The sequence below is a fragment of the Chaetodon trifascialis genome, chromosome 15 (assembly GCF_039877785.1).
Source record: "Chaetodon trifascialis isolate fChaTrf1 chromosome 15, fChaTrf1.hap1, whole genome shotgun sequence".
Classification (NCBI taxonomy): domain Eukaryota; kingdom Metazoa; phylum Chordata; class Actinopteri; order Chaetodontiformes; family Chaetodontidae; genus Chaetodon; species Chaetodon trifascialis.
In genome coordinates this window covers 9,144,819-9,159,394 of record NC_092070.1, presented here as the reverse complement: position 1 = coordinate 9,159,394, position 14,576 = coordinate 9,144,819, and the positions used below count along the sequence as shown (strand labels likewise).

The following is a 14,576-nucleotide window of genomic DNA, read 5'->3' as shown; positions in this document are numbered from 1 at the left end:
CAGCGACAAGCTCCTCATGCAATTCAGAACCGAAGGCTCACTGAACCAGAGTCAGCAGGAAGCCAAGAGCGTCACTGAATGAGGCTTCAACAGGTGGTTTAAGGGAAGCGAGCCTGGGTTGGGAAAAGAGTGGTGGAAGTGAAGCAGGGTGATCTACTCACTGGGGTCTGAGGCAGCTGCAATGGCACATGAGCATTCTGGGTAGGCACCGAAGAAGCCTGACTTGCTTGTGGGCCTGAGGAAGCCACACCCCCAAGCGTCTGCTGTGGGAGGTGATTGGTCTTCTCAGAGTTCAGCGACTGCACTGATGGCTGCTGCTGTGAAGCTTGTTGTTGTTGCTGCTGCTGTTGTTGCTGCTGTTGTTGTTGCTGTTGCTGTTGTTGTTGTTGTTGTTGTTGTTGTTGCTGGGGGTGCTGGGGAGGGGGTAGCTGGGGTGTGCCAGGAGTCTGTGGCTGTGGGGTCTGAGATCTAGGTAACGTGGGGGGTGTTTGATGCGGTTGAGGCGTTAAGCTGCGTGCTGGTGAGGGGGAGTTTGTTCGGATGGGTGGGCAGTGAGGGTAGGAGTTGGGCTGGGTGGAGGTAGAGGATGGAGGCAGGTTGGGTAAAGGCCCTGCACCACTGGCACTACCAGGCCCCATGGAACTTCCAGGGGCTCCGGACCCCGGAGCAGAAGGGGCAGACTGTGCTGCAGGGCTGCTGGCTGGGAGGGAAGGCGGCGTTGACATCTGGTTCTGATACAGAGGACAGGACACAGAGGTTAGAGAAAGACGGAAAGCCAGGGGTCCCTGCTGGTTTTCACCCATTAGGAACAACAATGGTCTGACCAATTACAGAGAAGGTTTTACGAGACACACAACTCTGGAACTTCTGCGTGACACTTAATTTTCAATCAGTCTCTGAAAGCTAGAACATGAATTAATGAAATTGGAAAGCCTGCCAAAAAGCACAAATAATCAGCTTTAAAGCTTCTAGAAAAAGCCAATAAAGAACTGTCATCCATCTCACAGCAGCCAAGAACAATGCGCCAAAATCCTGAAGACAGTTCATCTGATTATACAGTATTCATCAATATCCATCAATTCCTGCAAAACGTCTCTGAGGGTTGATGCTCATGTTTGTCCTCATTTGATATCACTCAGCAGGTTTCCCACATCCGACTGAAGACATGTTTGAATCACATCCTTTATCTGCTTTTGCAAGGACCCTTGGCAGTCAAACTCATCTCTGCATTACAAGTGTTTGTCACTTAATCCGTACCAGTGGCACAGCGGTCTGTGCTCCTGGCTGGTTCATGCCAACAGGACCAGAACCGCGTCCAGGACTGGAACCGGGGAACTGGCCTGGAGGGAGGTACTGGTTCTGTAACTGCGTGGCATTGGGCTGACCCATCCGTGTTGGTCCCATACCCATCTGGAAGGAGACAACAGAAGGCATGTGAAGTCGTTTCATTTCAGCGAACAGATTTTTTTAAGGCAAATGTGATCTTGAAGACACTAAATGTGCTTCTTCTGTTTTTGCTGTCTTTTTGCCTTTTGTGCATCCTCCTCCACACAAATCACAGCTGAGATGTCTCACAGCACTTAAAGTTAAAATAAAATCAACTATCTATCCGTGACTTTCAAGCATGACACTCATATAAGCCAAAGTAATCTGTGATAGAGACGGCAACAGTGATGCCAACCTGGTTCATTGGAGCATTAAGAGGAAGAGGAGGTGTCGACCTCTGACCCATCGATGGCATCCCCATTTGACCAAACTGGTTCATTCCTAGAAGCGAAGGGGGGACAGAAATGAGACATGTCAAAAAGAGAGGGAAGAAACAAAAACACTGATGGTGTGTTCAAACCAGGGTTGTTTGACTGTGCCAGACTGTGTATTCCATTGGGAGTCAGTCTGACCCATTGCATGCACTGATGGTTTAAAGTTTTCAGGATGGAGGGCAAACTGTGAAAAGGAAGTGTGGCGTCTTTTCATTTTCTTTTCAGGCTGATTATTTCAAATAAACTCATCGTCATTTTTTCTTATCATGAACTCATTTAGCTGCTGCTTTATTTAATTATGTGGGATAACAAAGTGAATATCCATATGACTACGTGAATATCAATATGTCAGTTTATCAAAATAGATGAACTTTCATTTACAGATAACAGCTCGGGGAAAATCAATAACCAAACTTAGCTTTGGTTTTAGCTGAGGCGAGTTGCAGCTATTTCACAAGCTAGCTTGCCACTTGACATAGCACCTCTTATTTTAGCTGTCTAGTTAACACAAATGTAGTTACAGCATTTTACCTTTGGAGGGCAGTACTGTTCTCTTTGTTAACACAAAATGGAGAAAACTAGTGAGCCTGCTGAACAGATGATCATGACGCCATAACATCTGAAGTGTGGAAGCATTTTGAATGGGACACCACAGACCAGAAAACTGTGGATTAAGGTTAGCATGTTTGCTGACGTTGTCACACACAATTGCTATAAAGTAACATCAGCGAATGCACAAAACATGGCCAGACAGACAAGACCTCTCCTGGCGAAATTTACTTGCGTGCTGAGGCAAAAAGCGTGGTGAGGGTTAATGCGCTAACAGGCTAACAACAGAATAACAACAGTTATTGTGACCCTCTCCAAATGTCCTTGTAAAATAACTTTCTGTAAGTCTGGCTGCTCAATAAGCATTTGTAATGATGCCAGTTACACTTATCAGACACGCACCTGCTGGGTTCTGCATTCTGTTGACCATCTGATTGGGTCCAGCAGCTGGGCGGACCATGGACGGATCAGCGTGAGGACCGTCTGACAGGGTGAGAAGAGTTACACAGATCAATAAATGGTTTAAAGGGTGAGGGAAAACTGTAGAGTGCTGCAAACAAATGTCATCATACTTAAATGTATGAGAAGAGGTGCGCAGGTGTGCCTGTTCTCTTTTCTGATCAGTGTTTATGTATATAGGTGCGTGCCAAGCAACATAAATGTCACTGATCTAAAAGCAGAGCAGTCACATTATTTATATGCCAGCAGAGTGTGTGTGTCTACACATACAGAAGTGTGTGGAGGAGGTAAAAACAGTATGTGTACATACTTGTGGGTTGCCCCGGGGCCATGGGCGGCTGTCCCATGCTGGGCGGCCCCTGTGGGAGGCCTGGCGAGGCTATGCCAGGTTGTCCCGGCATCATGCCCTGCTTCTGGAGTCGCGTCCTCCTCTTTTCTTCCAGCTCCTTCTGGATCTTGTAGATCTTCTCTGCCAGCAGGTGGTAATACTCCGCCTAGAAGGGATGCAACATAAGAGAGGAAGGATGTTACAGGATACATCACAACAGTGCACAAAATAAAGACTTCTACGGCCTCTTCCCTGAAGTGGCAACCTTACGTGCGTTCCTTACCCTGCTGTTGGCCGACTCATACATGTCCCCCTCTACTTTTCGAGCGTAAGCCACCAAATTCTCCATCCGCCGATCCTTCAGCGCAGCCGGATCCGGAGTAGGGAAGATGGCCTGCACGCTGCTCTCACACATGCAGAAACAGAAAAGACATACAGTGACAGTTAAATTGAGGGCACCGGCACTAAAATTCACATCCAGCTCTCATCCACACTGAGATCTTTCTGGGGAAAACTTGCAGGTCATAAGACTCACAGCTTGTGAACAAGGTGGTTGCGAAGGTCCTGCGTGATGTCTTCATGCCAAGACTTCCTCATGCCTGCAGCAGAAGGAGGAGTCGCCGTGGGCATGGAGCCCAGGTTCCCCACACCATCATTCATCAAGCTGGAGAAAGCGACAGACAAGAAGGGAAGGAAGGAGTAAGACTTTAAAGTCTGTTATATGACAGCAGCAAGAAGTAAAAAGCTGGGACAAGTGAAACGCAGTCCTACCTCTGTGCATTCATGTTGCTGTGCAACATGGCGTTTGGCAGTAGGCTGGACTGCTGGCTGGGGGGTTGCACACCCACTCCGCCATTCACTCCCATAGAGTTTCCTCCTGTAAAGAGACAGTTGTCCAGTTTGAAGGATATGCTTTTGTATCCACTATAATTCAAACTTATCTGAGAAAGTTTTTGACCAGGAGTCATTGGAGAGCTGGAAGAGATCAAGGAGGACAATCCATTGTATACAAACACCTGTTATCAAGTTACATAAGTTTCACACGCAGGTGCCGTGGTGACACCTGAGCCTGCAACATTTACTGATAAAACCATGAGATGTGCTTGATCGCTCTGAAAAAATCTGGTAGGTGGACCTTTGATTTGACATTATTTTATCACACACAGTGGTCCTAGCAGGTTACCATATCATTCTTAAAATGCACAATGGCATTACAAACTAACCCATGGTGTTTAGAGGCCTCATCCCAGGCTGGCCCTGCAGCCCCTGGTTTGGCAAGTTGGCCTGCGGTGGCTGCTGTGGCATCTGGTTGCCCTGGTAAGTGAGACCCAGAGCAGCGTAGGCCCTCTCTATGGAGCTGGGGTCAATCTGGTTGGGAGGATTCAGGTTGGGAGTGTTGGACTGTCCACCAGGCACCCCAGAACCTAAAGCGTTCACCAAACCCACCCCTGCACTGTTGACAAGAGCTGTCAAGAGAACGGGGGTGTTGATGAGAGGCAGAGAGGTGAAGAGATAACAAAGTGTTAGGATCTGTGGATTCAGGCCTACTGTACAGTACATTAGCATTAAGTTACAGGATACTCCATCATTTCAAGGAAGATGATGTGTAATAATTCAATACGAGGCATAAGCATGCATACTGCTCAAGACACACAGACACACTCACACTGCTGATTCCTCTTGTCTCCAGCGTTTTTCAGTGGCAGGCACACAGGACAGTCGTGCCGTGTGCAATTCTTCCAATGAGAAATGATCTGTCTGGATGAGGCACAGTGCGCCACTGGGAGAGAGGAGACAGAAACGGAGAGAAGTTTGAGAAAAGGGAAGAGAGGTGAAAGGTAGGAGGGCCAAAGAGAGGGAGAACAAGTGAAAGGAGAAATGGTGAAAGAGTAAAGGAGGGAGATGAATGATGAGACAAGAAAAGGATGAGAGAGAAAAAAAAAAGGAAAACAGTCAGAAGAGTCAAAAGAAAGAGAGAGAAGCCAGAAAGTTACTGTATGAGTCATTCAGGACAAGAAAACTATGTCAAGATGAGGGAAGGAGAAAGGAAAAATTACAGTAGAACAGCCAGCTAGAGAGAGAAGAACTCATTCTGATACAACAAATAACTGGAAGGCAAACCAAGAGGGACATAAACAACAAACAAGAACAAGCTAAAAAAGAAAAAATGAATTGCTGCAGATACATGACAACTTTAAACACTGCCTAGTGTTTATATAAACCACACACCATAAAGCCGGCAATCAGCATAATTCAGCAGACTCACCCTGGCAGGACTTGCCAGCCTGGCAATGAGTCATGTGGTTGAGCACGTTCTTCATGGTGCGGCAGTGAGGCAGGTTGCACTGCCGCACTTCCCCATTGGCCTGCTCCCTCCGCTGGCACTTGTGCGCGTGCAGCAAGAGGACCAGCTGTTGTTGGATCAGCTTCCGTTTCTCGGGGTCTGCGGTAGGGGGTGCTGCGCCAGGACCTGCCCCGACGGCACTGAGCCCGACCTGGGCCCCTCCCACCGCTGCTGCTCCGCCGACGGGCACGCCACCGACTGCTGTCGGCTGCGGCTGCTGAGCGGTCTTCGGACAGACGGGAGGCAAAAACGACTTTTAGAATAAGTATTATTTACAACGCCGCATTGATCAGGTGTCACTTTCATCTTTCAGCTTGACAACTGACAAAAATGATTTTTTCCTAGACTTCGTGGTCCTACATCTGGACAAAAATGTAAATGTGTAGCCGATTTTCTGTCTACATGATATAGATGAAGCGTTAACTGTTGAAAGAACATGTAAAGCTTTTAATCATTGTAGCAAAGTCCACGTCCTTTTTCTAATAACTTAAACAGCTAATTAAATCTTAAATGCTCTGTGAGCAAAAGGAGCAAATAGTCAGTTTCAGAACTATGTTTGCAGCTATTCTGTAATTAAAAAGAGGAAACAAGCATCTAAAGAATGAATGAAGCGGTTCTCAAAAAACAGAATATCTGATTTGAATTATGGTCAAATGATAATTAGCATTATAAATAATGAAAGCTTGTACTACAACAGAGCTGCTGACACACTGCTCTGCTGTCTTCTGATGACTGCTGCATTTATCAATTCATCCCTGAAGCCTAACTTTCACTCAAATCGCAGCTCAGCCAATACCAGGAGATTTGGAGAGTTAAAAAAAATCTGAAAACAATATTTCTTTTTTTAAGGTAAAACACATAAAATAAACAACACTCTTGATATATCACCCTCAGATGTCTCTAAACTTCACTGAGGTAGGAAAGACTACTGTACTGGCAAGTTGAGCGCCTTCTCTACTAAAACCTCATTTAAGACAAACCTATCAATGATTTTCCTCCTATTCCCCAGAGGACCCAGTCAGATCTGCTTCCCTTTTGAGACGACGACGTGTTTGTCGAAAACATCTCTGTCGATTTCAGATTTGTCTGTAAAAGTGAGTCATTTCCGAATGAAACTGTCAGGAAGCCTCGTACACCTGCACCACCCATGCACTCCTTATCGATGGCATATTTAGTAGAAATGATGCCCTAATGTTACTGTAAAGCATAGGCTACCAGTTGCATTATGTTTTGTGGACAAGTTTAATAATAATTTAATAAGTTTAAAAAAAAATACTACCAAAGAGTGAAAAGAAAACTTTTACAGTTTGCTTGAAGTCCTCCTGTCAGGATTGAGCAGACCAAAACATAACTAATGTATCATTGTCAGTACTGTATTAAGGGATGTAAAAAAAAAAACCGCAGTTGTCAGTCAGTGCTGTTATCACAGAGCTGTACCGTGATGGAAAGAAAGAGGAAAAAGTCTGACATGAAGTTAAATGCAAAAATACATCTTGCTCAAGCAGAGTGGACTTTGATGGGTTAGACAGGTGCAACCGAGGATGTTCACCTGGACTGTGACTTACATAAAGACCCTGGCGCTGAGGCAAAACGCCCCAATAAAATGATTATATCTCAATTTAAAAAGTGGTTGTCTGCACTGAGTTTATGTCTTTTGGGCTTTTTGTTGTGGAGGAACTGGTTTCTCTTCCTCTTCTACTCATAAACATTAACAATCATTTGTTAAATCATATGCTATCCAAGTCAAGTCACAGATGTATAAAAGCTATCGGCTAGAAACTGATCTAAGTCTGCTCTGAGTCTTTCCATTGATCTGTCTGTGAACTGTGTGTGTGCCGGTGTTCCCTTTGCCTCATGTGAAACCCAGTCTCTCCTCATCTATTAGACCTTCTGCAGCATTCATTCATCTTACATCTTACGTTACGACACAACAACCTTCACATTCAACGCTGACATTTTTCTGTGCACGAGACGAACTAGTCTGTATGACAAGCCATCCGAATTTGTTTGCAACTGTCAAAAGTGCAACAGTAAAAAGTGGGTTTGAAAAGCCTGCAGTCATGCAGAGGGTGTGCTGTACTTGTTTGTACACATAAGACATAATGGGAGACGTTGAGTGAAAAATCGAAAGAAAAAAAAAGCTTGAGAGTGAAGTTCACATCCTGTCTAGTTCTCTACCTTTGTACAGCTGGCCAATCACTGAGTGATGAAAGTGGGTGGGATTGTCAAAATAGTCGACAAATGGAAAGTTACAGAAATTGCTGGGAGCAGTCTATTGTTTGTTTTGAGCTCTTTACAGTAAGAAAAATGCAGAGTATCATCAGACTCATCCTTTAACCAGGAACTGGAATCTCATCCACGTGGGACTTCAGACACAACTGAAAACTACAACATGGATGGCAGACACTAAATGCCTTTGAGACACAGTTCTGACTAGAATATGTCACACCAACAGTTAAACTTTGAGTGAGGATGCAAACAGAACGACGTGTCAAAGGATGGAATACAAGAAAATGTGTGACGATAACGCGTTTATTTAGCTAAACTTTAGAAATTCCAAAGACTTTGGTTAAAAAGTGAGCTCAGTCTACTGTGATATTGGCAGCTTCTATGGTGGCTGCAGAGTTTATACAGAACAGAAACAAACAAATCCTACCATGCCAGGCATGCCTTGACCCGGTGGTGCCTTCTTGTCCATGCTGAACTGGTTGGCCATATTGTTGGGCAGACCTGCCTTATTCTGGAGCTGTGGGCCCAGCCCTGCTCCAGGAAGCCCCTGGCCAGCAGACTGGCCGTACGGACCACCATAGGGGCCCGCATTGGCCATCATATTCATCTGGAGACCAGGGTGTGGGGAGGCAAAGAGGAAATGAGAAAGATGAGAAGGAGGAGAGATGGTATGGAGATATAAGAAGAGGAAGAAATAAATTAGAAGATCAAATGTATTAACTTTTCATGACCTATGAAAGCAGCCAGTCAACTGATATCAAAACATTCAAGGAAAAAACATGGAGGTATCACAAGAGCTGCTGTGTTTGCTGGTGCACTGCTGCAGTGGTGAGGCCAATATAGTTATGCTAAGGTTTAGCATAGCTCGCAATACTGCCTTCTCAACTTTAAAGCAAAATCACAACCGTCGTGTGAGAGAGGTTAACCATCAATACCACAGAGCCAACAGTGATGTGGCTGTGAGTCCAACACATGCACACAACCACACTCACACCTGCACCTGCTCTGGAAACTCATCTTCAGCAGTCTGACATCAGTAAGTGCTACAGTCTGCATTGTCACTTGGATCTGAAAAGACCTGAAACCTGAAAATACTGTTTAACTGAACCAAACCCAAATGGCTTTTAGGGTGGAATTATCACAAATCTTCCCTTCTGAATGAATTAACTAAACTCAAGAGGTCAAATTTAGAAATTCTATCCAGGCCAATCAGGTATATTTCCGCCGATTCTGAGCAGCAATTTCAAACTTTAATATTTTACAGACCGTATGGGACAGTGGGCTGTAACAGGAACATCCCGAATAATACTCCAAGTGACCACGGTGACATTAATACATTGACAGAAAGTTTTCAACTCTTAAATTAATGCTGTCCTTAATCTGATATATTGCACTCACAATAAACAGCAGAATTCAACGTTCAGAATTTCAACAATGCCAAAACTTTTCTGGTGTAAAAGAGTAGGTCACCTTTGAAGATCTACATGCAGGGGTGGGATTCAGCACAGCACCAAAACCACACCTTGTTTAGACCAGCATTTGGAACTCGTAAGCCTCGGTTTAAGTTTTCAGCTTACCCTGATGTTTAACATAAGATAGATGCTACTGAGATATCAACTCCTGGCTGACAACCAGAGTGTGTGTAATGTCCGAACCTACTGCACTCTGTGTCCTTACCTTGTTCAGTGCTCCAGGTTGCTGCGGTCTCATCCCCGCCTGACCCCCGGGTCCCATTTGTTGGCCGCCCTGTTGCTGTAGGGTTTCCGCCAACAGATTAGTATTGTTACCCATGCCTGCACTGCCAGGGTAACCCATTCTTGGGGAGCCATTCATCACCTGCCCCCCCATCGGGCCTTGCTGCTGCTGTCCAGGGCTTCCCTTCTGGGCACCCATCATGGCAGCTGCCCGATTGAGTGCTGCCACCCCTCCAACCATCCCAACCTGCTGCATTAATCCAGGCTGCTGCTGTTGCTGGCCCTGTGGGGGCATGCCTTGAGGTCCACCAGGGGAGACACCAACGCCCCCCATCATCCCCATGGAAGCCCCTGGTGCTGTGCTGTTGGAAGTAGGGCCGCCCTGCTGCGGTGGTGCTCCAGCGCGCAAGAGCTCAGACAGCTGTTTGTGTTTTGCAGCTGCATCCTGGCCTCCCAAACCAATCCCGGCTCCGAGCCCCGAAAGACTGGTATGGAGTTGGTTGACATCCCCTCCGTTGGTTAGCCCCAGGTCCGAGGAACTGATGAGCTCATCTGGGAGGTCGTGCTCCAGGTCAAAGAGTGAACCAAAATCTAGGCATTGAGGAAAAAGAAGCAGAAATCTTACCAACCACAAAGTCGACAGCTGAGTTCAACTAAAACACAAGATCTGCACTGAGTACAGACCCTTTTACAAGACGTTGAAGCAACTTGTGTCTTTTAAGTGTGACACAGCTCTGCCATTAGTTTGAAAACTATCAACCATTAACCTGGAGCCCACGGCAAGGCAGCCAGTGCAGGAGTAGCTGCCTCTCACAGCCCGGACCTCAGCTTGTGGTTTGATGGGGTGCCAAACATGGAGAGTGAACGCAGTAGGGTCAGGGTGAGAAGCCGCAGAGAGGTAAACACTACAGTGTCCAGGTAAGAGTGTGTGTGTGTGTGTGTGTGTGTGTGTGTGTGTGTGTGTGTGTGTGTGTGTGTGTGTGTGTGCATTTGATCTACAGTTATGTGGTGCATGAAACAGAAAAGGTCTTGAAAAAGTCTTATCTACTGCAACAGGAGGCCAATTTAAAAAGGTAAAGTTGCTTGGGATTTATATATACATATATTTCAATACGCTCTTAATCTCTAAACAGGAAAAGCAGCACTGTGTCCACTTTTAACTGTCAAACCAAGCTGTTCTCTTCAGAAGGCCCCATGAAAACATGCACAGTTTGACTGTTATAATGGCCTCTTACATGCCAACATCTGTCTAAATTGTCTTGAAAATCGATGCTACCACAGATCCACTGTGCCAGTGTTTGACTTGATTCAGGAGACTAGCTGCAGCCCCTCCTCACTTTTCTCACTGCATTAGGGGTCCAGACACTGTCGGAAATTTACACATGCATCAAAAATCCACAGTATTTTCTGACACAGCATGAGAGCTGGTAGTGTGGCCATCAAACTTTGTAAAGTTTGCATGAAAAACTTAGAAAATAGAAGACAAGTTTTTATGTTATAGGCAGTGCTTATATAATAAGACAGCGAATAACAGCGTCACAGTTTTGCTTCTCGTCAGAAGTGGATACAACAAGAGGAGGTGATGCGAAGTTTTCGGCTTCTTGCTCAATATGTGTAAAATAATTCGGTTGCAATAACAGTTTAATTCTCAGTCGAGGTGAAGCGCATCCAGGTGGTCTGCTTGGGATAAGCGTTGAATCACTTTGAAAAGTGAAGCGCAAACAGCGCAGCGCGGTGTCACCGTGCAGAGTCAGACAATGGAGGGGAACAAGAATGGGCTTCGTCGGTAGTACAATTGAGAAACTAAAAGCCTTAGAACAAAAGACATGAAAGAAGACGTTTCAAAGACGGAGGCCAATTTTGCGTTTTAATTTAAACGCGGTAACAGTTAAAATGGACACGCAGCGACATATTGGTCTGAACAACAGCGCTCTGCGCAACTTTAATGAAGTGTCGAACAATAGCTAGCCGGTGAACGACAATAGTTCACGAAAAACAGTATCGGCTAACAACACGTGAAGTGCACGAAATTCATGGCCGCAAAGGTTTTTACGGTGACAACGAAAATGGTTCAAATGAGCAGAAAAGGTTCCTCCGGTGGCCACTAAGGTCTAAGCTAGTTAACCATCACTTATTTTGTTTGCTAACCAGCGACCGAGCACAGCTGAGCCGGTCCGACTGGGTTATCTGCCGAAATTAGCTCGTTAGCTAGCTAGCTCGGTTACCGTTACTTTCTCCTGAAGCTCGTTTGTCTCGGTTATTTGTCTCCGTGTCTACGGACTGTTTTGAAGCCCGTAGTTTAATGTGTATGCGCCATTATTCTTCTGACTGATTAACTTTTAGTGTACCTAGAAAACTTGAAACAAACTGAGGTGACTCGACTCCTCCATTGTTTGGAGGTAGACCTTATAGTTAGTAGCAAGTTAGCCTGTCGAGGCTAACGCATCAAAACATCCCTGTTAGAAAGTTTCTTGAGCCGCCAGCACTTCATCGTATTTTGTCTTTAGCGACCTAAACTCTCAAATTAGCCTCTTTTAAATCAAGCAACGAGTAATGTTCATGTTTGAGTGCATTAGTTATGGAACTAATTCTGACACAACTCTGTCAGATCAACTATGTTGGTGTGCAACTCTGCAGGAACTGACCAGTAATTAACATCAAAACAGCGTTAGCTAGTTTACATTTAAGGTACAGCTAACAATGCATGCGGCATATTTACCATTTCCATCACTCGCAGACACCGACAGAGCTGGAGAGGACAGCTTGGGCCTCTTGGCTGAAGGCGGGCCGGACTCCAGGACATTATCGGCCATATTTTTTGACGAATTAAAAATAAATGCTGTAGATCCACGGAGGGAAAACGCTATTTCCTTTATTTGCGTCTCCTTGTCCCTTGAAGAAATGCTTCTGATCGTTCCCCCACCGCTCGGGGACGGTAGGGGAGAAGACAGCAATGCTGAACTCTTTCCCTCACAGTTCTCCCTCTCAGCAGATATCAGTCCCCCTCCCCTGTCGGAGATTTGGTTTCTTCACAGATTTCAACAGGAGGTGGGAAGGTGGAGTCGGCAAAAAAGGCAAGCGTGCGGCCCTCTGACAACCTCATGTAGCCTCTTCTGCGACTCAAAAAATGTCCCAAGATCCGCGCTGCGCTCAGTCCCGTCCGCCATAGTCGGCACAGAAATCCTGCATTTCAGGTCTGAATCGCTCCAGCGGAGGGTGTCAGTCAGGGCACGGAAATGTTAATTGTGATCCAACCACACACGCCAGGAGTGTCCCTGCGTTAACTTCTGGAGGTCGCTCTCTCATGCAACAGTTACCAGATCCTCGGCTGCATCTGCAATTTCTCTCACCTGAGCGGACATCTCTCTGCTGGCAATGCCCCCGGCTCCTTCACGCCTCCAAGACCGGTGTGTGGAGACCACCAGCAGTCGTTTTAAAACGCAATTAAAGCGTCAGTTGTCCTCTCAGGTGCAATACTGAGCCAAACAACTTGCATTGGCTTAACAGCAACTTATTAATAGCACGGCAGTTCTGCAGAAAACACTGAACTCCCACACCTGCACTTCCTCAGATGAACAAATCTTTATATTTCCACGCATGAGGTCTCTTCTTCATGTGCATGCTGCCTAAACTGTGCACTTAGTGTTCGACCATGCAAGGCACTGGGTCAGAAAGGACAGAGTCGTATTGCACATTTGGTTGTTGCAACCCTTTTGCGCGATTATGCCTATTGCAGTCAGCAGGGTTTGGCAAAGGTTGGAAATAGAAAATCTTGTCCAAAAAAAAAAAAAAAAATCGCTCCTCTTGTGCAATCGATGCTGATGCAGACTTGTATTTCTGTGAGTGAACAGTTCTTGGGGGCAAATCACAGCGCGGATTGCCAATCAGCGGGCAGTCAGATTGATCCAATTAGTTTTATTTTGCAGAGGACGATCCGTGGGGTTACTTATCCTGCGCTCCACGAGAGGTTCCTCCTCCGGGTTTCGCGTGGTTTTTAACACTTTAAATCTCCGATCATGCAAAGAATGGTGATATTCTCCAAAAATATACCGGCCACCCACTGCTGATAGGATGTCTTGGCAAGGCAAGTGAGAAGAAAAAAGATCTTCACCAGAGAGAAACGGGAAAAAACGGAGCACAGCTACGGCGACAGGCGAAAATGTGATAAAAATTGACGGCGGCTGGCTGAGGATTTATGGCTCTTTCGGAAGCGGAAAGCTTCGGATCGGCACACTAACGCTGACACCCCTCGAAAATATTTTGGGCTGACAAAATCCTCTCATTGACTCTTTGTGATGGAGAATGCCCCCCTTCGTGTTGATCCTGGCAATTTTCCCCCTTCTCTTTAAACCCGTCTTTCTTTCCACCTCTCCCTTCTGCCCGGCAGCAATTTATTTATATAATTGTCTATGCGGACTCTTTCCTTCCTCCGCGACGGACACATACTGATTTTTCATGTTGATGTTTTCCCTTTTTCGCAGCTTTTCTTCCTCTCTCTGATAATATATAGCTCTCTTCCGCCTCTCCTCTGTCTCCGCTCCGCAAAATTACCCCCTTCCTTGGATTTTTCGGAGTATTTCCTTCTCATGCACACATATAGATCGCCGACTCGCTTTTCCCTCCACTGACGTCTTATCTTTTCGCTGATGCTTTCTCTCTCTTGATAACACGGACGGGATTTCGCCACTCTTTCTTCCCGCGGCGGTTCCCGGAGCGGCTGCAGTCGGCTGCCGGAGTCGCTCCTTCCCTCGGTTATCTCCTCCTGTTTCTGACGGTCTGTCCGCACAAACAAAATGGCGGCTTGTTGTTTCTACTCCTCTGATACGGGGGGGAGGGTTGGAGGTACAGCAACATTAGGCGTGAAGGGGAGGAGGGAGGGAGGAAGGGAAGAAGAGGGGAGGTTGTCTTCGTAGGTGTTCGGGATTGTCCGGAACCGGTTCCGGACTCTTTCGGCAATCGCTGTTTTCAATCAGTAGGTGACAGTGGCGCTCCACAGATTTGATGAGTGGTGGAAAGGAACGGACTACATTTACTCAAGTACAATTTAGAGGTAGTTGTACTTTGATTTATACATTTTATGCAACTTTATACTTTTTAAAGTACTTTTTGCTGACAATACTTCTGTTCTTTTACATAAGTAAAATGTTCAATGCTTTTACCTGCAATGAGTTTTGTTATTACTTCTTTTACTAAAATAAGTACCTGAATACTTC

The 14,576-nt window shown here is 45.9% G+C and overlaps 1 protein-coding gene across 4 annotated transcripts in view; it reads right to left on the bottom strand.

Moving 5' to 3' along the window:
* ep300b (E1A binding protein p300 b) overlaps window positions 1–13,141 on the bottom strand; it is a 33,296-nt gene extending 20,155 nt beyond the window's left edge. For all 4 annotated transcript variants that reach the window (XM_070982126.1, XM_070982127.1, XM_070982128.1 and 1 more), the window contains exons 1-14: window positions 12,083–13,141; window positions 9,347–9,954; window positions 8,097–8,276; window positions 5,363–5,666; window positions 4,763–4,876; window positions 4,320–4,562; window positions 3,868–3,973; window positions 3,632–3,760; window positions 3,380–3,497; window positions 3,079–3,262; window positions 2,712–2,792; window positions 1,682–1,767; window positions 1,258–1,410; window positions 162–731 (exon numbers count right to left, since the gene is read on the bottom strand). In XM_070982126.1, the coding sequence (XP_070838227.1) occupies window positions 162–731; window positions 1,258–1,410; window positions 1,682–1,767; window positions 2,712–2,792; window positions 3,079–3,262; window positions 3,380–3,497; window positions 3,632–3,760; window positions 3,868–3,973; window positions 4,320–4,562; window positions 4,763–4,876; window positions 5,363–5,666; window positions 8,097–8,276; window positions 9,347–9,954; window positions 12,083–12,176 (2,970 nt within the window). In that variant the 5' untranslated portion in view covers window positions 12,177–13,141. The remainder of the gene's footprint in view (window positions 1–161; window positions 732–1,257; window positions 1,411–1,681; window positions 1,768–2,711; window positions 2,793–3,078; window positions 3,263–3,379; window positions 3,498–3,631; window positions 3,761–3,867; window positions 3,974–4,319; window positions 4,563–4,762; window positions 4,877–5,362; window positions 5,667–8,096; window positions 8,277–9,346; window positions 9,955–12,082) is intronic.
* Between the last annotated feature and the right edge of the window lie 1,435 nt (window positions 13,142–14,576).